Source organism: Symsagittifera roscoffensis, chromosome 9, assembly GCF_963678635.1.
Source record: "Symsagittifera roscoffensis chromosome 9, txSymRosc1.1, whole genome shotgun sequence".
Lineage (NCBI taxonomy): Eukaryota > Metazoa > Xenacoelomorpha > Acoela > Convolutidae > Symsagittifera > Symsagittifera roscoffensis.
This window is the reverse complement of record NC_087070.1, coordinates 27,405,606-27,430,511: the sequence shown is the minus strand read 5'-3', so window position 1 is coordinate 27,430,511 and position 24,906 is coordinate 27,405,606. Positions and strand designations below refer to the sequence as shown.

At 34.5% G+C, this 24,906-nt stretch overlaps 1 protein-coding gene across 2 annotated transcripts in view; it reads right to left on the bottom strand.

The window, feature by feature from the left end:
- The window catches only part of LOC134853936 (protein retinal degeneration B-like), a 78,336-nt gene that overhangs the window by 32,806 nt on the left and 20,624 nt on the right, over positions 1-24,906 (bottom strand). For both annotated transcript variants that reach the window (XM_063869924.1, XM_063869925.1), the window contains exons 3-7: positions 8,349-8,568; positions 7,913-8,087; positions 7,395-7,749; positions 7,025-7,205; positions 2,771-2,976 (exon numbers count right to left, since the gene is read on the bottom strand). In XM_063869924.1, coding sequence (XP_063725994.1) covers positions 2,771-2,976; positions 7,025-7,205; positions 7,395-7,749; positions 7,913-8,087; positions 8,349-8,568 — 1,137 coding nt within the window. The remainder of the gene's footprint in view (positions 1-2,770; positions 2,977-7,024; positions 7,206-7,394; positions 7,750-7,912; positions 8,088-8,348; positions 8,569-24,906) is intronic.

Genomic DNA, 24,906 nt, shown 5'->3' with positions numbered 1-24,906 from the left:
ATTCAGATGCACAAAAAAATTAAAAAGCACAACTAAGACTTTCCATGGAAAATTTTGGAGTGTGAAAAACTAAAGAAAACCACACAAACTTTGGATGCAACAAAATAGAATAGATTAAACCAAATTGCGCATTAAGGCATTTCAAAAAACACGCGAAATATATATCGAGATGGAAATTCTGAAATGGGATTTTAATTACCAAACTGTTGTATGAAGCAAAGAGCTTTTTCCGATTTGATCGATGCATTAAAAAATCATCAACTGAGTTAACTTGTTACTAATCAAATGTCAAAGCACATTGAATCAGTAGGCTGCATTAAGAGTATAATACCACGTGCTTTGACATTTGATTAGTAAAAAGTTAACTCGGTTGATGCTTTTTGGTGGCAATTTTGAACCAGTAGGCTGCATTAAGAGCATAATACCAATTTGCCACCAGAAATAGCCTTTTCATACGCGACTAAGGTCGGAAACAAAATTTGCATCGTACTATCACACTACGCTATGGTCGTATAATCAATGCCCAACGAAGTAGATTGGCTTATATGTACAGTTTGACCAGAGAAGTTGGCGAAATGAGAGTAGATAAATTTATAAAAAATCGTAACCAACTTCTCGTAAATTGTATAATTTTCTTAGAAGTTTACTCTGAGAAAGATGGAAAAATTTTAATACAAAAATATCAGACACACAAAAAAAACTATGATACTACATTTTTCTCAGTGTAAACTTTTAACGTGGCGGATCACTGACAAATTTGGATGATAATTTTTTGGAAATTTCAAAGAATTTTTCAAAGATTAAAGACAAAGTGATAAAAGAGAACTATAATGAATCGAAGCAAAAAAAATGACAGAATAATTAAACTAGTTGAGGCAAAAACAAGAACTAGATAAAAACATCTGATTGGTAGAAATTTAAAAATTTTTGCATATTTTTATCTTAGTTCCAATGAAAAGTTCATGCAATTTTGATTGGATGTATTTCAATTTTTTATGAAAATTTAAGAATTTAATCTCAAGAAAGTATTTCACGCTTCATTAACTCTGTGGAAACTGCTAATATGCATCTGTCATATAATCGTGGGATAATTATGTGAAAAATAATACACTAAGTCATAAAATTAATAAGTATAATGAACCTGTCATCCGTTCTCCAGATAACCTGGGGCATAAAAGATTAAGTGGGATATAAAAGTAATCAACCGTGAGGAGCTGTCAAGATTCCCCCGATATCTCGTGGAGCGGAATAATTATCCTGTCAAAGATATTCCCTCTTGACAATTTCCCCAGATAACCTGAGGGAATATAAATAAGATGAAATAAGAATTTAAAAGATTCTTTCGAGAAAAAATATATTCTGTGATATATTAGTTTATGATCCCATACTCTAAATCGAAACTTAATTTTTGTCGAAACTTAACCATCTGTAACTTACCATCGATTTTTTTTGTTTTTTTTCGATCTTTTAATATAAAAGTGTTTTTTTTTCAAGATAAAAATGTATTTGCAAGAAAAAGTTAAAATTTCAGAAATTTTTCTGAAACTTACCTTCTGAAACTTACCATACCGAATTTTTGTAAGACAAGATAGCCCTTACATATCACAAATCGTAAAAGTTAGCTAAGAAACGCAAGTATCGGCAAAATCGAGCTCAAAAAATTCGGGCGCCAAAAATTTTTCTGAAACTTACCATCTTACCATCTGAAACTTTACCATCTAAAACCTGCTATCTTCATACATTGGGAAACCTATTCCCTATCCTAATACATTGGGAAATCTATTCTCTATCTCAATTAATAGCTTGTAGACCGGATGCTCTATTCCCTATCTTAATACATGGGGGTCTGCAACCACACCCCCCCCCCCCCCCCTGATCAGCTCACTCTTCTACTACTTATGTAATATATTTGCTGATATTATATTTATCTATTTCACGTTCATGTAAATCACTTTGGCCGAGTCCACTCAAAGATCGGGTGCTATTAATATTAACTAAAATCCAGTACTTTATATTATAGTTTTCTTATTAAAACAACCACGCAACAGCCTGACTACAAAGCTATATGACACAGCTTTCAAGCCTAGAAAATGCTATCGAATACTACTTTGCGTTACAATTATGCATTATCTTGCTCCAATGACTTCATTTTGATTTAGGAGTTGTATTAATTTCAAACATCATCGAACATTCCTTCGTTGAAAACATTTTGAAACCTAACTGTTTCATCTTCATAAAAAATATTCGAAAAACTTGATTGCGACATAAATGTCTCTCTAATTCACTCGGATTAAACATAATTTTCTGACAGAACCAGCTCCACCTTGTGTTTCAGTCCCAGCGTGCACTGAAAAGTTTGAAGAAAATTGGTGGAAATTCAATGGAAATTAACGAGCAAGCATTACTGTTGCCCATATACCAGAAGCACAAAATCAGAAAGCTAAAAACCTAGATGGAAAAAGCTCTCAACTTCTATTCAAATCTTGATGAAGCTGCGCAAAATTAGCTTGAACAGTTAATTTTAGTAATTATAGGTAAATTTTAGTATTTAAACCTAGGGTAACATGACATGACACAGGTTAGATTGGAAACTAGGATTGAATAGTATTAGATAGGATCGTGAAGGGTAGGTTGCAATACGCTGATATATCGGGGAACCGAAACTAATGCACTCAATCAAGTCAAAAGGAAGGATGATATTACAAATCACATATACTTATATTTGGCTTCCAAATAAATTTTCTTTAAACCGAATATCACGTGAATGTACCCCTCTTGCGACTGTCCTGTAGCTTCTGTCCCATCTGGCTCACAGTCTAAGATAAGCGTGGAGTTGCACAGCTGCTGAGAGAGAGCATCGAAGAACTCGTCGTCTTTGTCACCTTCGTCCTCACCCTCACTCTCCAGATCTGCGAAACTCTCAGTGGCCGAGGAGTCCCTCTCCACTTCACAACCTCCTTGTTCCGTAGCATCTATCTGAACAGATAGCTTGAATTGTTAACAGGACTCACAGGTTAAAGAATACAAGCTTTTTGATATCAGTTTGCAAATCAACAAATAAGATTAAGTAATCCAGGCTGGCTTCTAAACACCATTAGATCAATTAAAACAAGGTAAAAAAAGAGTTATACACAGAGGCGAAGTTGCACTTCGCATACACAAGCAAAAATATGACCGATAACGCTGTTGGGAAAAACTGAATGAATGAAACTTTGAGTCTACAAGGTTTCTGAAGTGACGCACGACAATTATGAGTCTACATAATTGCTGAGTGACGCACGCCAATAATGACAAATTAGCAGTCAATTCCAACAAAAAAGAAATTTACCAACTAACATGCCTCAGTTTATAAAGCGGGCGCATTTTAACTAGTATACGAAAAAGTCTATTTAAAGCATCTGACCTTGCCCAGGTTCGAACCCTCTTATTTTGTTGCTGGTCTCCTTACCTACCTCTACGCTACAGATCCATGATAGTTTGAAGCTAAAGTGCTATTTGTAATAAATAATAGTATGTTAATATCCTAGCAAGCGCTGTATTTAATTGCTGGTTATTGATCAAAATTAAAACTTTCAAAATGAACATTTTGTCGCAAAAATATTTGAGTCACAACAATATTTGAGATTAGGTTGGAAAAAGGAGAGTTCATACTATCACACAAGCTTTGCTTGTGTAATGATACCATAAACCACCAGCAAACCCATCCGAGAAATTTTATCGCTCCTCAAAAGACGTAAAATGAGGCGAACATGACGAATAAATGGATTCTCCAAACCTATTTAATTTTCGATCAAAAAATTATAGGGAAAAGTTGGGATTGAGTTACAAACAACGAGAAAACAAATTTCGACAGTGATCGAAGCTGCACTCCGCGAACACAAACGAGAGACCAAAAAAGAAACTAAGAAAAAGCCTTAGAAAATAAAAACTTCTTTGTGCCTGAAGCGGAACCCCGACATCGAGATTAAGAGTAACGCCCTTGCACATGCACATTGTCGCTTGGCAACACAGAGGCGAAGATTTTTTTGTGAAAATTATCCCCCCACACGTCATAAATTTCGCTTCAAGTAACAAATCAATTATGGCAAATAAGCTTCCTTCAACCAATTTAGAACAACACGAAAAATGACCACAGGTGAAACATCTTTCATAATTTAAGCTCAGGGCAACAATACTTTTTGAATGATATCAAAAATCCCATCGAAATTTGTCTGAAGAAAAAAAACATCCGAGCACATATATTCCGTTAATTTCGTTACGAAAATCGGAACAATAATAGTCTGTGTTAGTATCCTTAGCATTGGCTATACTTAATAGCTGGTTATTGGTCAAAACGAACATTTTCAAAGTGAACAAATTTTATCGCTACCATATTTGCGACTTAGGCTGGAAAAAAAGGTAGTTCATACTATAACACAAGATTTGCATGTGTAATTATTCATATATTCATACCGGTATTTTTTCAATAAAATGAAGTGAAAAATTATTAATTTCAGTTTGATACTTTGACTTCTTTTTGATCATTCTCAAGTTTTGAGGCAAGGCAGTTCATTGTTGGCAATATTTGTGCAGTTGATTGTTGGCAAAATTCTAGCAAAAGAAAACTTTTATCAAAAATTTCTATGAAACTGCGAATGAAGTACTCAAATTTTTTCGATAAACAATCCTGCAGAAAATAAGTTGTTTTTCGAAAACAGATCACGACATCTTTCAAAATTTGTTCTAATGAAGTAAACTTTACACCTCAGTTTATTTGGCGATACAAACGATCACTTTACTGTTGTAATCTACTAAAACATCATCCACTATTACTAATATGGGACGGAACTAGGCATTTCAATAAAAAGCACGCGCTAGCAACGGCTATTCATTCAGTAGGATGTTTAATACCGAAATCCGCACAACATTTTGCTGGAACACTTCTTCATATCGTTAAAAAAACTCAATTTTCCGTCCAAAATAATGCCAAGATAAGGTGCTGAATCTGAAGTTTCCAACTTCTGCGTTTCATGCAAATATTGAACCAAATGATTCTGATGTTTTGTCAAATCTGATTATAATTGTTTTATCTGCATAAACCATGAGTTCAATCTTGAATAAATAAAGCTTTACAGATTTTAATGTATCTTGTATATAAGATTTCAAAATGGGCAAGTCAATTTCTGCACAGATAACTCATCCGCACATTGAACGGTTTGGAAGCGACTTTCCCATTTATTGCTTGAACTATTAATGAAAAACATGAAAACTATCTGAACGCGCACTGTACCTAGTGTTAAACCGCGATTTACCGTAGCCTAGCAATACTTTGTATCACCAACTTGAGCGCAGTGTTTCCGGTCCGACAAAAAATTTGCGAGCTTCAGTGGAAAATCCGTACCAAATTTAGTCTGTTGAGAAAAATTTGATGTGAAACAGAATTGAATGCTTTAGCATGGTCAAGAAAACCAGCCATGGTATAATTTCTTTCTGAAAGACAATCTTATTTTTTCAATTGAAGTTTCAACCGCGTCAGTCAACTTTTTTTCTGGGCAGCCGAATTGCCTTGCATAACAACTTTATCGTTTCTAAATATGCAATAACTTGTTGGAGCAGGAAGCGCTTATATTTTTAGACACAGGCGAAGCTGTGCTTCACAAACACTAGCGAGAACACGACAAAAAGCAGCTCTTAAGTTCTTAGAAGTGCAAAAAAAATTAAAAAAAAAGCCTCTAATTAGTTTAAATTCGGCGACGTTTCGGACTCAAACCTAATGCGACCTAGAAATTATGATTCTCACACACTAACAACTCAGCCATGAACACTTATTTAGCCACAAACAAAGCCGAGAACATGCTATGAAATTTCCACTGCTTCGGATCGCGATTATAGCAAAAATGCATAAGTGAAAACTTTTACTTGCGAGTTAGGTAAGAAAAAAAGGTTTTATACTAAAACACTAGCTACTCGCTAGCTTAATGAAGTATTTGTTACCGAAATGGCCTATAGCTAATTGCCGCTGTTGGATCTCCTTTTTTGTATCTCGGAGCTATGTAAGCTTGAGATAATCGGGGCACAATATTAACTTGATGCACTGGTTTATCGAAAAAACTTATTATTATTCAGCAATGGATGTTTCTACCATTTTAATTGCCCAGGCCGGCAAATCCATAGGTCCAGACCTTTAATTTTATCTTATCGATTTACTTTATCGACTAATTCTTTTTTGAAAAAAGAAATAAAAACTGACACCAAATGATTTTTACTAGGAGTTTTTTCAAAATCAATGGCCCTGAAAACTTTCGGAATCATGCAAAAACTGAATAACGTTTTTGTGTGATTGTCTCTAAATTTGATCAATGTCGCATAAAAATCATACAATTACATGCTGGTTCAGGCTATGTATACTAAGAACAAACACAGACGAACCTGCAACTTCGCAAACCCGAGCGAGAAAGCAGCGAAGATTCAGAAGCACAAAAAAATTCACATGCACAACTAAAACTTTCCATGGAGTATTTTGGAGTGTGAAAAACTAAAGACAACCACACAAACTTTGGATGTAACAAAATAGAATAAATTAAACCAAATTATGCATTAAAGCATTTCAAAAAACACGCGAAATATATATCGAGATGGAAATTCTGAAATGGGATTTTAATTACCAAACTGTCCTATGAAGCAAATAGCTTTTTCCGATTTGATCCATGAATTAAAAAAGCATCAACTGAGTTAACTTGTTACTAATCAAATGTCAAAGCACATTGAATCAGTAGGCTGCATTAAGAGTATAATACCACGTGCTTTGACATTTGATTAGTAAAAAGTTAACTCAGTTGATGCTTTTTGGTGGCAATTTTGAACCAGTAGGCTGCATTAAGAGCATAATACCAAATTGCCACCAAAAATAGCCTTTTCATACGCGACTAAGGTCGGAAACAAAATTTGCATCGTACTATCACACTACGCTATGCTCGTATAATCAATGCCCAACGAAGTAGATTGGCTTATATGTACAAGATGAGGCATCTCATCCTTTCCTTACCAGATTTGTTGACTGCCGTGACACTGGCTCGGCGGAATGACGTTGATTCGGTGAAGCTTCGGCTGACCTTGTCAGTTGTTCCTTGACCAGAGAAGTTGGCGAAATGTAGTTGACAACACTGTCATTCGATTGTCCGTTGGTGCTGCCAAAGCCATCGCCATTTTCACTTGGAACTTTTTCACTGAACAAAATATTATTCCGCAAATTATTGAATTAAACTATGAAAAAAAATCAAATGTTGCGTTATCATTGTGCATTAAAATGTCATAGTTAAAAAACTGTAAAATTCAAGTCATTTACTCATTTGAAAAGTATTCGGATTCAAAAATTCTATTGACTTGGTTCAGTTTAACTATGCGAAACAACTTACTGAGTTAGTCTTCCATTGCTGGCATCACTCGAAACGGAGTCCAACTTGCCGACCTTTCGTCTTCTGGACTGAGCGTCTACTGCTGATGAGGTTCCGTTCTTCTCCGGATTGTTGGCTGCTATTTTGTTTGCTTCTGAACCTTCCGGATGCGAACGTTCAGTTGTACTTTCCTTGATGTTTCCGTTTGCGTCGATATTTGCAAAGCGTTTGTTCAGATCTTCGGCTGCCTCTGCTTCTAGTTTTCGCATGTCTTCCATTTTTAGTCCATAGTATTCGTCTTGCCAACACCACGCCTGTCGGTGTGCGTGAATGAGCAACTTCTTAAGGGCACGCTCGTGGATCAAATCATTCTCCACTAAAGCACACATAAGAATACCTTTAGTTTCACTGCTTCAAAACCATTTGCAAAATGAGCCTGCATAGTGTAATCCCCTTGATCGTATAATGCCCTTGATCGTAAAACCCTCATTAATCGTATAATGATGCATTGGTTGCCTGTGAAGTCAGGTGGTACGTACCTTTCTGTCCAAAGAAGTAGTTGTCGAATCTGATTCTGCACAGTTTGTATGCACAGAGGATTTCCTTCTGACCATCCCTCTCTTTGATCCAGTTCTTCCCCAGGGGACCCCTCCCCGTCTTCTCTGACACGAACTTCAGGGGGTCCTCCTCCTCCACATACACGTCCTTGTAGTCCTGAAAAAACAACACATGCAACTGAACAAGAGATATATTACTACACTATACTGGTACGAGGTCAAAAAAATGATTGAAGATTTCAGATGGTGAAAATGTTAGTCACAATTTTTTTTGTTCTCAAGTTTTTCTTTGATAGAATACAGTCTATTTTCAAAAACTAACTAAAAATCAACAATGCTAGCCTAATTGGTACATCAGTTCCTAAATTTGTTGTCAAGATTTTTGTTGATTTCGAAACAGGTAGTGCGTAGTACTGACATTGATCATGTCCAGGTGGTACACTCTGCGTTGTCTGAGCTCGGAGGCTGACAGGTTGAACACGTTCTCGGAGTTGCCGATATCGTTCAGGTACTTGGTCTCGATGGAGAGGGAGAAGCTGTCTTTGATCATGGCCGGTGCCTGGTGACAGGTGTACTTCGTCTTAGTGTAAGGGTAAGCGTTCCACGCTTCCTCTTCCAACACAGGCTTCGTGATTATTCTAGAACGTTCTGCACCATCAGGAATACTAGCAATAACGATTACACGCCGAAGGTTAGTTTCATAGGTTTTGGTTTCATAAAATCTTCAAAACACTCTCGACTTGATAGGCAAACAATTCTCAGAACTTCATGGTTGTGTTATTGAGTTATGACTGGAGTGTATAACTCATAGAGTAATTTCGGATAGGGTACACCGTCTGCTCGTCACGCTATCTTATTTTCGGCCGGATAGATTCGTGCAACTTCTTAGTCTAATACCAATCCTAATCTTACTCTTATACTATCTAGTCTCAGGTTGTTTAACTAGTCTCTGCTAGGCTCAATAGATCTAGGGTATACTGGTTTATTGCGGCTGCTGAAGTGCTCGGGAGAGTCCAACTAATTTCTAAGTTAAATTCAAATCTCTCTGGTGCTGAAATTACAAGTAACTTCAGCACTTACAAATAAGTGGGTTGTTAGTTAGATGGATCATGATTGGTTAATATTAAATACTTTACATTGGTAAAACATTTAATTTATCCAATCATAAAATGTAGTTTAGATCAGGTTCCACCCATCCGGGTTTTACAGAGTTTTTTAGAACAGTTCTTCTGTAATTCAAGGATGGATGATGGACGTTGGTATTTGGCGAATCATCATATTTCTTTGTTTCCTTTTTGTTTAGGAAGTTCCAGGAAACTGGAGTTAGAGACATAAGACGTTGTGTTCTTCTTGTGACAACGACTGAGTCTCTGCAACAAAACCAATTCTGATTTCAGAATGGTTGGCTATGTCAGGTTTTTCTGTTCTTCGGGGAGAACTTCTTTTGTGTCTGATCTAGCTTGGGAATGGCGTGGAGATTGTGCGTGGAGGGGATGCCTGGTTACTCGGATCTGTACGTACACTTGGGTCATCGAGGTGGTCATTGGTCTAGTTCAATGAAGTCCTTTTCTGCGAGGTCAAGTCGTACTCTAAATCCTTTGAGTTGTGATTGTGAGCGGCATATCGATTGTAGTTGGTCATTCTCTCTCGAGTGTAGTGGGGTCGTCTTGTCTTTTGATGTTCGTCTTTGGTGTTGTATTCTGATCTATATATTGCATCATGTGATTTTACATTTTATAAAACTTTTATTAGTTTAATATTTTTTAATAATGATTTTAGTTAGTTGTTTTCACAAAAGCTTTTTGTTTTAGTTCGGTTATTTTGAAGAGTTACTCACCCTTGAGTAGCTCTTATTAAAAATAAAGGTGTGGTCACAAAGCGTGGGTGTAGCGCGGTGGGTTAGGCCGGCTATAGAGCATGCTCAGGACGTCCTTCCTGGTGGGTTAGGCCAGGTGTGGGAGTATGATTTCATGCGGTTTTTGTGAGGGGTCCTGTTATGTGACAACGTTTTATGTTGGGTTTGTTGTGGTCTTACTTATGTCTTGTTGGTTATGTACTTTTTCCAAAAAGCAAATTGTTTGTGGTATGGGTTTGTCTTTCGACTTTTTTGTGTTTTATTATTTCTTTCTAAGACTTTGTAATAGTCTTCAAAAGAATAAATTATCCAGTTTTAAACTGGGTTAATCCGGTTTGGGTACCGTTGGTTTCCTTTTCTTAGTCATGCTGTTATTCTATGATTTGTGGTATTTAGTAAGCTGCGTTGGTTAGTTTTGTTTAGTATATGATTCCTTTCCAACCGGGTTAAAGGAAAGTTTGAAATATGTTATTATATGTTAGAGTTGTTGAGTGTGAAAACTTGAAACTGAAATTCATTATTTTAAACAATTCTTCGTGGGCGAGCTGTGCGAGTATGGATAGAATTTCTGTGCGAATGAATGAGAATATCAAAAGGTTAGTACTGCAATTGCATTTTATTAATTTACTGCATAGAATTTGGAAATTTACTGCTAGTTATGGGGGAATTTTAAGATACAAATTTTCATTATAATTAGATTTACTGCTTTTGGGGGAAAATTTTATAAATGAATTTACTGCATTGGTATTAAATTTATAAATTTATAAGTGTAAGAGATTAATAGAATTTTTGAAATCTGTTGGATGAAATTTGCAATTTTTATTTGTCTTTTGTGGTTTTTGTAGGTGATCGTCGGATGAAGGCTAAAAATCTAAAGAAAACATGAATAAAGAATGGTGAGTTTTTAATACTGTAATTAGTTAGTAATATTCATTTAATTCATACTTACCTGTTAGTCGTCGGGGAAAAAACCGTGGGGGAAGATGTCGTGAATTAGTTCTGAAGTTGTTAGTAGTTTAGCTAAGATGCGGATGATATTTTTAGTTTGAAGCAGTGGCCAAAGCAATTGAAGTGCCTTAATAGTGGTTAGTTCTTCAGTGCCTACTGCAAACTCATAAGGTGTGTTTTGGATTAAGTTATATAATTTGTGGTTAAATTTAGTGTTGTGGATGAATTCTAAAATTGGGATTTCTATAGGTTGTAGGAATTCGTGCGGGATAAGGAAGGGTCGGGATTCTTCGGCGTTGAAGGTCTTGGTGATGGGGCAGAAAATGTACATTTGGGTTATGGGGTCATAATTACGAAGAATACCATGGAGGTTAGTGTCTTTAATACAATATGTGAAATTTAGGAAATACGGTGAAGTGTATTTTGAATTGATGAATTGAAAACGATGGTGTGGTTGTCTAGAGGGTGTGTGGAGGTCAAAGTGATTTTGGATGAAACGATAGTAACTGTATGTATGTGTTTGTTTAGTGCGCAACATAATATCGTGTGAGCAGTGTAAATCTCTTTCGTGTGGTGCAAGGAAATGAAAGGTTAGTGAAAAGATTTGGAAGCGTTCTTTAAAACTTTCGTATGCTTGTGTGTTTGTTAGTGCTTCTGAAATAATGTGATCAAACTTTCGGTCGAAGATGTTTAGTGTAAATACATATGGTGTCTTGATGAAAAATTTCTCGGTGATTTGTGGATTAGCGAAGCGATCGTCATCTAAGAATTGATCTTGGTTAGCTCTGATGATGTTGTGATCGTAGTATTCTAGCGTATATTCATTAGCTCTAGGTGCAGTGTGTATTTTTAGTGATTTTTTATATCCAACGTAAGTAAACTGTCTAGCGGTTAGTGGTGTAGTTAGTCGATATAGCATGTCTTTGTTTCGGTCTATATCGATGGAAGTGCTGGATAAAGGTAAGCAAAGAGGGTTAGTGAAATGATAGTATGAGGTCCAAGAGAGAGTGGGCATTAAAACGTATTCATCTACAAAGTTGCGTGTTTCGTTAGCGTCGTGAGGGGTGTTTAAGGTGTATTGTGGAAATGAGGGTAAAGTGATAGCTAAAAATTCTTTAGTGTTATTATGCTGGGGGTGGTTGATGTATTCACGAGCTGTTCCTGGTTTTGCTGGGAAAGGATGGTTGGGGAATTTTCTTTTAAAAGTGCGGTAAGCTCTATTAGTGTTTAGTGAAGATATAGTGGATGTGGATGATGGTGTTAATGATTCAGTATAATTTGAAGAGGGTGTAGGGGGATTGGATGAGTTTGTAGTGGAGGAGATTTGGTTTATGGTCGGGGTGTTAAGGTGGTAGGGTTGTTGTTGGAGGGTAATAAAATTATCTAGTTCTGGGGAGATTCGGGGGGTGTCTGGAGAATGAGATGATTGGTCAGAATGGTATGAGGAGTAGGTTGGGGTAACTTGGGAAGCATAAGAGGGTGTGGGAGTGATGGGGTCAGGGTTATTGGACAATATGGGTTGAAAAGGGGGTTGAGAAAAATTAGAAGGGTTATGAAAATTATTGGATGGAGATGGTTCTGAGTCGGCAAATTCATCGGGGGTTTCAATATTCGGGTTATTTAGCTGTGAGATGGAGTATAAAACTGAAATATGTGAGTTAGTGTCGGAATTCATGCCTGATGTTACATTGCTAGATGGAAAATCGGGTGGCGGAAAAGCAAAAAGTGGTATGATTGGGATTGAAGAGGTAAGATTGGTTGGATGGGAATTTGATCGGTGTAGTGATCCAAGTTGGCGGCTCATCGTGGGCTAAAAAAATTATTATTTTGAGATTGAAAAGCGGTGGTATGGGGCTGTTCAATAATTTGTTCATAAGTATTATCATCTTGTGATTGATGTGTCATTATATGTTGGACGGGACTTTGTGATGTATTGAGTCGAAAATTTGGATTATGTGTGATTGCTAAATTTCGAAAATTTCGTGGGACTAGGGATAGTGGATGATTATTTGGTAGGGGTGGTAGTTGTGGTGCCGTTGGCTGTGTGTCGACATAGTTATGTTCTTCGTCGTATGTATTTTGTCGTGTTGTTATTTTTGTGTTATATTCTTTTATTTGTGCGTCTAAAAGAATTTTGTTTATAGATGTGGAAAAAATTCCAAAAAATCCTGCAAAGAGTATGCGTGCTACGCTTGCTTGTCTGTTTACTTGTGTGTGTATAGCACATGTATTGTAGATTCCTTTTAAGAGTGAGAAAAGAAATCCAATAAAGTTAAACATTGCGTATAAAATAGTCAATTTTTCTAAGATGTAGTAGGGCCATCCTAGAAAATCGAGGATCTCATTTTTGAGTGTAACAAAGCTAAAAATGTTAATTGGTGATATATCTTGGGGACGGTATTTTTCACCGTTTAGATATATATAATCTTTAATGTCTTTAAAATATCCGCTATAGTCTTGTGTGTAGATATCAGCAAAACCTGCGGTTTCTGCAAGTTTGCGTAAGTTTTGGTCAATTGATTGTCTTTGTATTGTGTCCATTTGTGTTAATAATTCCTGGAATTGTTGTGTTCTAATGTGAATTTGAATATCTGATTTTGAGTATATTCCTATTGATTGTAAGTCTATATTTGGGTTTCGAGCGATAGCGCGAATGCTTTCTGGTGAAAATTTTTTGAGTGATTGCATTAATGTGGGATATGGAGTGAGAAGGTAATATTTATTTTCATCAGGGTTTAGTTGTACTACATTGTGGCTATTTTCTGATCCACATGGGACTGCGGTATCCCAGAAATAGGTTCTTCGTGAAAGTGTATCCACGAAATGTACTTTATTCTTATAAAAGATAGGGATTCTTTTATAACATCGTTTATCTTCAAAAACGTAGAGTGGTGATACTTTTTTGGTACAAGTATAAAACCATAAGATGTTTCCTTCATAGTCTAAAAAATTTGATCTATTTCCTGATAATAAGTATCCTGCGTAGGGTATTTTTAATACTGCTAGTGCAAGTGATTGTAATATTTGTGTTCGTTCTAATTCGCATAGTTGGTGTAGTGTTTCTAATTCGGAGAGTGACATTTCTTGAAAAATTCGGCTAATTGTATAATCTAGTTTCATATCTAAATGAATATCATAGTGGATATTACCGAAATATGTAGTATTCATTAGTGATAATTCTTGTAAGCGTGTGCTTCTGGTGTCATAAGGTTTTAGATGTCCACCAGGTTGTCCGTTGCTTTTTTCAAAATTAACTGGTATATAGGATGTTCCTTCGTTTAGAGGATGACCTGTGGCATATGGGTCGATTTTTACTTTTCCAGTGGTCATGTCGAATCCTTTTTCGTATTCAACTAATATTTCAGAGTATTGTGTTCTGTGAAGTGGATTCCTGTATTTACATGCAAGTTCTGTTTCTTGATATATTTGAAAACGTGTCAATTTATTTTCTATATTGTCTATGTTTCTAAAATCAGAACTTAGTTTTCGTGATGGATGGACTTGTTCATAAGGAATTGATTGTATGAAATATTTTTCGTGAAATTTTATCATACGAGCGTGTATTTTTGCTACTTGAAATGTTGTACATGTATCTTCGGGGAACCAAACAATTGTTGCTTGTGTTCTCGTTGTAGGGTCGCAATATCCTTGATCATTTTTACAAGGTAGTCGGATTCCTTGATAGATCATTGTATTATCAGATAAATCTCGTGTTAGTTGTATTTTTTCGAGTTGTATTTTCCAATCGAAAAACATTATTTCTTGGTATCCTTTATTTTTTGTGTCTGCTTTGCAGTTTGATGGGTCATTTATACCAATGTGTGGTATCCAATGTTTATCATGTAGGTCATAGGTTAATCGTCCGTGTGCGCCGTTATACGGGTATTTTTCCTCTAGTTTTATGTCCTTGGTGTCTTTCAAGTTGTGATTGGTGTACAGAGTCTGAAAAAACTTGAAAATTAACTAATTTTCTTTGGGAGTTTTTATTTTGTGTGATGTTTAGTCTAAGTAATTCATTTTTACAATCGTCGGGATTGAGATGTAAAAGGCGTTCTATATTACTTTGATAGAATGATTCATGGTCAAGTCGGTTTTTGTTTCCGTTGGAGACTTGTGAACAATGTACTTTCTTTTCGGAAAATGTTGCTGTGAATTTATAACCTGTAACTGTTGTTGCTCGGGCTTTTGAATAGAGTGTTGCTATGATATCTGTGGTTTCTATAGCTTGTGGTTCTGTTTCACATTGTGATACTTGATTTATTGCATATTTATGTAGTGTTTTTTGTTCATTTTCTTCGCAATCGTAATGTGTTACTAATAAATCTTGTGGTCCTGTACGAGGGGAAGGGTTTATGTTTTGATTTGAGGTTACTAGAAAAAAGAGTTGGAGAAAAATTAATAATTTTAGAATATACATGTGTATGATAATCCTGAGTATGGGTTATAAAATGTAATGTAACCAATTGTGTTTTTGGTGTATCTGTCGTATTTATATATTACTTCAGTAGTTATAAACGGTGGTGGTAATGATTGAGCTGTTATGTTAGGTGGATTTAATGGGTAGGGATGTTGTGTAATATTGTTTAATTTAACTGTGATTTCAAACTTTAATTGTAAACTGTTTTGTTGGAGTATTTGAATATTGTGATCACGGATATCGTTGTGAATATCTTGGCGATATTGTAATCTATTAAGTGCCCAGTTATGAAGGCGGTTACTTTCTTGATGTTGTCCAAATAATGGTGGAGGTGCTGTGAATGTATTCCAGTCTAATCTTAAAGGAATATTTATTGATGATTGTTCTCGATATCTGGCGTCGAGATTATTTGGAAAATTTAAGTTAAAGGGTAGTGGTGATAATTGGCTTATTGATGGTGTTGATGGTAGTGATAATGTTTCTGGTAGTGATGAGGATGTTGTTGTATCCGTAGAAATATCTATGGGTTCATTGACTAAATTGGGTTCACCTTGTGTGAATGAATGTGTAGTCCAATATGGCAGTCGTGATGCCTGGTTTGGGGGGTTAAAGGGATTTTCACATATTTGTTCAGATGTTGGTGTTGAACCTAAGTAATCTGATGGTAAGCTTGAGGTGCTACGTTGGGAAAGAAGTGTAGGGGTTTCTGGTAATATACCAGTGGTGTTTTCTGGAGTGGTTTGTGATGGGGATTGAGGTATATCAAAATGAACTCGGGGAGTTTGAAAATTTCTATTTCGTCGAGGATGTATAATTTGTCTATTTATTTCTGTTGTGTTTTGGTTTTGACTAAGGTTTCGTATTCTACTTAGTTCTTGTGGTAGTGTTGGGTAAAGATTATATGTTGGTTCACTTAGAGATGCTTGTCGTTGAAATGGTTCTAGTGGTTCAGATAAACGAGCGTGCCGTTCTTCAAAAGTGTATGGATTGTCTTGAAAAGAAATTCGTGTAGATGTTTGAGGATTTTGAGTAGTTGAAGGTGGTGTTGGATTATCTTGGGATGATGTCGGTGAAGACTGATTCTGTGACTGTTGGGTAGCAATTTTTGATGGGTTTTTGAATTGTTACTTTAGTGGGAAGGTTTATGTTTATTATAATATTCTTCCAAAAAAATAATTAGAAAAATTGTTGCTAGGGCAAATGTGATGATTGCTTTCTTTATACATTTACATATTGTCAAAATGAGGGATGATAAAAATGTTATGAAAATTACAAACAATAAAAAAATATCAGTTCTACTGAAAATTGTTCGTATCATTTAGACAAGTTGTGAAAATCGTACCTGTGGATATATTCAAGGGTTTTGGAAAGTTGGAGGAATAGTTCGAGTATAGTGTAGAAAATTAAAAAAATGTTACAAAAAATGATTAAGATTATTAGAAAAGATTCAAGTATATCAAAAAGAAATATTATAAAGGCTTCAAGTATTGAAAAAAAATGTTTAAAATTTATAAGTATTTGAGCAACTGTTTGAGAGAAAAGCATTTAAGAAATGATCTCTTGGTCGAATATTTTTTGCTGTTTGAGGCGATTTTCTAGTGTGGTCGAATTATTTATTAGTTTTTTGACAAGTGGGTTGAGTTTTGTAAAAAATTGTTGGGGGCAATTTTCATGGTGACTGGGAGGTCGTCTTTTTCTTTATTTTTGTTTGTCAAATGATCCGGGGTATGGTGAGATTTTTATACTTTAGGTTAATTAAAATCTTCATTTTGTTACTTTAGGCTAAGTTATCAAATTTGTTTTGGGGGTATTCGTGGTCTGAGTTGGGGAAATATTGTTGATCTTTGGGTTATTAGATAAGGGAGGGGTACGGTATTATGGTGATATTTATTTTAGCTGTCAAGTTGGAGTGGTTTGCTTATTTTTGACCTGGAGGTTGTAAAGTTATAGTTAGAGATGTGCCTGGAGTTCTAGATTATTCGTCTAATTGATCTTAGTTTGAGTTAGAGAAAGTGGCGGATTGGATGAATCCTATTGGTCTATTTTGAACTAGAATTATTGCGTACTTGTGAGCATGTTATTTTGAAAAATTAAAATGAAAAATGTTACGGAGGTTTCAAGATTGTGAAGTATAAAATCTTAAAATTACTTTTTAAATTCTACTTTCTTTAATATTTTAGATTGGGGGATGAACATTTTGTAGTTTTTACGTGGTTGATTTCGGAGTCTTGTTGTTTTTCTATGTTCTGATTTGTCTATTTTTTCTTGGGGTATTATTTGTTCTGTCATTTTTCTATTTTTTCTTGGTTTTGGAGATTCTTTATGGTTTTGTGTATTGTTTTTGGTGGCGGTTGGTTTTGTGTTTTGATTTTCGGTGGGGTTATCATTTTGTTCTGTGTTTTTCAGATGTGGTTCATTTTGAATGATTTTTAATCCTGTGAAAGAATATAATTGAGTTAATTCGCGGAGTGCGTATTCTTTTGGGTAATAAGGTAATAGGTTGTTTCGATGTTGAACGATTTCTTTTTTGTTTGAGTCGGTAATTTTATATGTGACATCAGTGGGTTTTGCAATTATTTGGTATGGTCCTTTTCGGAGGGGTTGTAATTTTTTAGAAATTCCTTTTTGAGTATTAAAATTAGGTATTAAAACAAATGTTCCAATTTTTAAATCGGAAGCTGGTGTAAAACGTGAATTGATTTGTTCATTTATGTTTTGTCTTTGTAATAACTTTTTCGTTATTTTTTGGTAAATTTCATTGTGTTTCTTATCTCTATTTAAAATCCATTCGGTGTGTGTACCGGAGGCTAATTTAAGAATTTGTGGGTGATGAAAATGATCTTCATCGTGCGTATGTAATGGGAGGTTATAACAAATTGAGTCTTTATTTGGTTGACAATAACCTTGTGCGTTTTTATGGGAATTTGCTGTAAACATTATTGGTTTGCGTGGCTTTTGGTTGAAAACCATTTCGTATGGTGACATTCCTAGTGTTGTCGTAATTTGTGAGTTATATGCTAAGGGAAATAATTTTACATCTGCTGACCATTCGGTATATTTTGTATCATTTCCGTTGATGATACATCTAAGATATTCTTGTAGTGAACGGTTCATACCTTCGACTAAGCCGTTTGTCCAAGGTGCATGAGATGTACGTGGTTTGTGTTTAATGTTGTATAAATGACATAGTGTTATTATTTCATTATTTATGAATTCTGTACCATTGTCTGTGACTAAAATTTCTGGTAGTCCAAATTTTGCTATCCAGTGTTCATAGAGTGTTGTGTAAGCGTAATAAGCATTACAATGTGGTACTGGGTTAAGTGCTACATAATGTGTGAATGCGTCAACAATTACCATAATGTAGGAGTTTCCTTCTGATGAGGGTGAAATTGGTCCCTTAGTATCAAATGAGATACGATGGTTAAAGTACAAACTTTGTCCTTTAAAATCTTGTTTTTGTGCTATTTGTTTTTGATTTGGGTAAGGTTTATTCAGTTGACATACTATACAATCATTGCATAGTACTTTTATCCAAATTGGTGCATTTGGGAAGTAAAAATTTTGTATAAAATTTGAATATGTTTTCTCTGATCCAGAGTGTCCTTTAATATTTTGTGTATGTGAAATATTAAAAGCTATAAGAATCATACTTAAAGGGAGACAGGGAACTGTAGATTCATTCAGGTTATACTCTAAAAGGTCTGTATTTTCGTTAATTGTTGTGTTGTTAAATTTGCGAAAGTATCGGAGGAGTGTTTTGTTTCCTAGAATGGTTGAATCTGCTTTGATAGGTTTAGTTTTATATTTGTGCCATGATTTCAGTTGTCGAATTATCGGGTCAAGATTTTGATATTGTTTCAGTGTTGAAATTGTAATCGTATCTGTTGGGGGGAGAAAAATGTTTTCGATTTCTAATTTAGATAAGGGTATTGTATCAAGTGGGTCATGGAGGTCAAAAACTTGATTTATTGTGTATTTTGAATCATTTGTTTGTGGTCCTGATAAATTTATTTTATCAGTTAAATCTTCTTTTTCAATTAGTGGAAAATGGTCTTTTTTAGGCGGGTGTTGTTTTGTTCGTTTTTGTTGGGTGTTATTTTTTATCCATTGAGAATATGGGATTGGTTTGAAAGTTGATGTTCCAAGTAGGTCAACTTCATAATGATTATTTTGACAATCTAAATAAAGTGGGAAATGTTGTAAATTATTTATTTGTGATTGTTCAATATCAGTTTTTACTGCATATTTGCATTCCAATCGGGGTGATGTTTCGTTTTCTGCAAGGTAGAATTTTATGTTTTTGGGTATTTCAACTGTTGTTTTTCGTGTAAGTAATTCAGGTGGTGTATTTCGACTTAAGGTGTCTGGTAATGCAAGATTTTTTCCTGCAGTCCAAACTATATGTAAGTTTGGAAATTTCATTAGAATTAGTTGAAATCTGTAAACTCGGTGGTTTGGGTTAGATTTCTGTGTGAAAAGAAAAATGATGGGTTTGTGGTCTGTGAATAAAACTGTTGGATGCTTTGATCCAAGTATCAGAAATTCATATTCTGTCAGTGTATATATTATGGCTGTACATTCTCTCATTAGAGTTGAGAGTCGTAGCTCTGCTTGAGTGAATAATCGAGAATTTGCTGATATGAGGTTCATTTTATTTGTACCATTATGTGATTGTAATAGTGCTGCGCCGATGCCAAAGTTCGAAGCATCGCACATTGCATAAAATGGTTGATCAGGGTCTGGAATTGTGTTTGAAATTTGTTCAGTTAAAAGTTTCTTTATTTCTTCGAATCGTGTTTGATGTTCTGTATTCCATTCAAAATTATTTTGTTGTCTAAGGATGTTGTAAAATGGTCGTAGATATAATTGCATTTTATAAACATATTTACTTAAAAAGTTTAACATTCCAAGGAATTCTTGGATTTTCTTTTTATTTGTTGGTGGTTGAAGTTTTTGAATAGCGTCAATGCGTGATTTCAGTGGAGTGATTGTTTTTCTTTCTATGTTATGTCCTAAGAATTTAACTCTTGTCAGAAAGAAGTGTGATTTATCGGGGGCGGCCTTCAGATTTTCGTTCTGAAGTATTTGGTGATATTTTTCTAAAACTTTGAACATTTCGTCTTTTGTTTGTGATTGCATAAAAACATCGTCTAGATAGGTGATTGCGTTTTTCTTGAGTATTAGTGGTCTAAAAATTTTGCTCATAAAAGCTGAAAATGCTGCTGGTCCTATGGATATTCCATAGAATAAGCGGTTAAATTCATATTGTTGGTTTCCGATAACAAATTGTGTTAAACGTCGTGATTGTTCATCTAGTGGCATTTGATTGTATGCACTATTCATATCGGCGGTTGTAAAGTATTTGCCGTTTATTTTTGTTAAAATAACTTGTATTGGTTCAATGGGCCAATTACATTTTGATTCATCTATGAGTGAATTGAGGTATCTAGCGTCGAGAACGATTTTTAATGATTCTCCTTTAGCTAGAATGATAACGGGGTTGATGAATGTGTTGCCTTTTGGTTGTTCTTCTTTATTAACTGGTGATATAATGTTGTATTGTTCTAAAATATCGAGTAATCTGTTTACTTTATCATGTAAGTGAATTGGTACTTTACTTGCTCTCTGTTTTTTGAAAACTGCGTCTGGTTTTAACGGGAGATGTAGTGATGAACTGATTTTGCCAACATCGAATTTTGATGTTGCATAGACTGATGAATATTTAATTAGCTGTTTGGCTAACTTTTCGAATTCGTCTTGTGTTATTTGTGAATGTTGGAAATTAAACATTGTTAAAAATTTTTGTTGGTCCTCTGTGTAGTTACTTATGTTGAATGTAGGTTTGAAATATGGAGTTTTTGTGAAATAATCCGTATTTCTGTTTTCGTTACTTATTATATTATTTATAGATAATTCTTCATTAAGAATTGTAGATTGGCAAATATCTAGTAATTGGAGTATATTATTTACGCGATAGGCTTTTTCGTGTATTGGTGATATTGTAGCGTTAGTTTCACAATATCCTAAAAGTCCTAAAGGTAATGTTACTTGGTAAGGTGTGTTGTTATAGACATGTAAGGAGATGATATCTGAATTCGAATTTTTCAAATATTTTATTGAAGAGATTGTGATTTTGAAAAATTTATGAATGGGTTTGAATTCAAAATTTGACATATAAAATTTTTGTTTGTTTTGTTCTTTATCATATTGGTGAACTTGTTTGATTGAAAAATTATAGATGTTTCCTGATAGTGGTTTCAGGTGTTTTCTTTGTTGGTTATATATTGGATAAAATTTTGAAAAGAATGGTGGTTGTTTGTTTAATCTTTGAAAAAATGTTAGGGATGTTTCTTTTGTTTTTGTATATTTATCTTTGATTAATATTTTACTGTTTAGGATGTTAATTGTTGGTATATACTTCGAAATAAATGGTATTCCAATGATATTATATTTAATATCAGTGATATGGAATATTTGTTTAAATGGCTTGTTTAGAATTTTACTTTGCTCCATTGTTCTGGTAGGGAGGAGAAATAATTGGATTTTTCCGTAGTTTATCAATGTTGATCCTTGTGCTGTTGCTAACTTACTGGAGGTTTCAAGAGGTGTTAGCTTTGGATGTAAAGTTTTTATTTCATTCCATGTGGGAATGTTTATTATGTTTGATTCTGCTCCTGAATCAATTAAAAAATCTATTTCAAGGTCTGGTGGTTGAAATTCTTTATTTCTTGGGCTTTCTAAGAGAAATGGTATTGTCCAAATTTTTTCTTTGGGTTGTTCTTTTTGTATATTTTGATAAATGTGGTTTGTATTCAAGCATTTTGTTTTGGTATTTTTATTGGTTTGATTTGTAGTGTTAATCTCGTTTGTTTCTTGCGTCGTTGGTGTGGAATTTATGGGTGTAGTGTAATAATTTTGAAGAAATTCTGATTGATTTTCATATATATGTGATGGAAAGGGTTGTTCATATATGACAGATTCATAGTCATTTTCGACTTTTATCATATTGATAGCAAGAGTGTTTTCAGTATCACTTTCTGAATCTGATGATGTACAGTTTACTTGATTGAGTTGTAACGTATTGGTTACTGTGTCATCAATACCTGGGGGGTCTGATGTTGTTTCTGGGTTAGCTTGTACTTGATTGATTTGTCTTTGATGTTTAGGTGTACTACTTCTGTGGCGATTATTAGAGTTATTATAGTGATTATTATTCCGGTGTGGTGATTGGGAATAATTTCTATAACGATTATTATAACTTGGGTGTCGATTTTGTGAATTATTTCGCGATCTGTTTTGATAATTGTTGTTTGGTCTGTTATAGTTTGATCTATTATATGAGTTATTCCTTGATCGACTGTTCGGGTAATTCTGATTTCGATTGTTTGAATAACTTCTATTTCGATTATAGGAGTAGTTTCTATTCCTATTGTATGATGAATTTCGTGATTGGTTGTTTGGATAGTAGTTATTTCTTGATTGGGAATTAGATCTAGAAACAAATCGTTGTGTATTTGAATTTGATCTGGAGTAGTTATTTCTACTATTTGGTCTATTGTAGTGATTTTGCGATGAATTTTGTGTATTTCTTCGTTCTGGTGATCTTCCTCTATAACTTGAGTTATATGGTGATTGATTTCTTGTATAATTTGTATTGTTCGGGAGTGGTTTTCCTGAACTATTGTTTCTGTAGACTGTTTTGTTCGGTAGATTTTGATCTTTTTTCATGTATTGATAGAATGATTTATTTGGTTCTTTGTATTTTTGAGGTTTATTTTGATTGTCTTGCTGTTTTTGTCTACATTCGGAAATACTATGTCCGTATCGTCGGCAATAATTACACCATTTTTTGAAAGATGGTTTGCCTTTGAAGTTTGGGTTCTTTTCGTAAATATTGAGTATTTCAGTGATTTTTTCAACGAGGTCTGTCTCTGATTCCTGTATATTATTAATATTAGTGGGAGTCGTTTCAATTCTGTTAACGTATTGTAATTTCAGATTTTCCGTTTCTTCTAGTTTCATCGTGATTTCTGCTTGTTCTAATTTGTCTACTAGTTTTCGAAAATCTAAATCGGGTTCTCGAATTGAAGAAGGATGGGATGCTCTCTTTTTTATTGCTATTTTCCTTAATTGTGGTGTTAAGGTCATCATTAAGATTTCTGTCATCTTTGTGTTTTTATAGTCATGTGTATTTAGTGAGTATGCTTTTCGAACTAGTGTTTCGATTCGTACTGCTATTTGCTTGATGGTTTCGTTTGGTAATCTGCGAATTTCATTACATAAAACTCTTTGTTGTTGTTTGTTTCTTTCGGAGTCAAACATTTTTGAAAATTCTTGTGTAAATCTTTTCCAGTTTGATTTTATTTCTAGAGGTAGTACTGAAAACCATTTTTGGGCTGCGCCATCTAAGGTTGTTTGTATCAACGCTGTGCGTCGATGTATCCAGTTTTGATGTAGTGGCGTATTAATTGGTTCAGGTCCAATGTTTAAAATCAAATTTGCTGTTACTGCATTTAAGTAATCTTCTACAGAGTATTCAGGGTCTGTTCCTGTGAAAACCATTAAAGGTTTGTTTGATGTTATTGATGATCCACCCATTAGGTATGGATTCATTGTCATTTGTAATGATTCTGCTGCATTTGGCATTTGAGAAAAATTTGAAAGTTGGTTTCTTGTTATTTCATGTTGTTGAAGATAATATGGGAGTGGTATTTCATTTTGCATTTGTGATGGTTGATACGAGTGTGCAGTCATTGGATTTTGTTGTTGAATTGGTTGAAAAGATTGTGTATTAATTGGATTTTGTTGTTGAATTGGTTGTTGATGTTGTGCATCTATCGGTTGTGGAGAAAAATTCCTATGATTTGTACGTGTTTTCTGTATTCCTTGTCTACGATATTCTTGAGTATTTGGTGCAAATATATCTGGTTGTAAGAAATCGTCATCTGAGGATAAATAATCCATTTGATAAGGTGTTTGTTTTTTATTTTTATTTTGTTGAAAAAATGGGTAATTTTCACTGCGATCCTGTGGAGGATTTGGTTGAAAATTTTTGGAATTATATTGGGCCGTTGGGTTATCCCAGTTTCGAGGTTTTGTATATTGATTAAAATTCCTTTGTGGTTGATAATTTGTTTTTGACGGATGTGTATAATTATAATTATGGTCTGCAAAGTTGTTTCTAGTGAATGTTTTTCGTGTTTTTGATGGTATTGTCATGGGTCTATATGTTTGGTAATCCATATGTGAATATTTAGGGGCAACCGAAGGTTTAACGGTTGATTGTAAGGTTACCTGTGTTTGTGAAGGATTTGTATTTCTTGGTGTTGTTAAATTCGGGCGTATTGGTGAAATACTTTGTTGTGTAGTTGTTGTGTGTACAATTTCTTCATTTATGAAGTGTGATGGTGTCTGTATATCTTGTTGAGTAAGATTCCTAGTTCCATTGAGGTTTTCGTTGTGTATGACTGTAGAGTTTAAACTATTATTTTGTGTATCGGGTAAAAATGTATTATAGTTTAATGGTGTTGCATCAATTGTTAATGGTATTACTCTTACGTAATCTCTTATGTAAGATATTGTACCTATTGCTTGACTTGAGATTGATTGTGGAAAGCTTATAAATGCGGGATGAGACCATTCGGGGTCCCAAACATAATCTGATTGTTCTGTGATAGCGGTATCATCGTTCGAATTTTGGGGTCTAAAATTTTTTCTTGCTTGCGCAATTAAATCAATATTGTGTGTGAAATA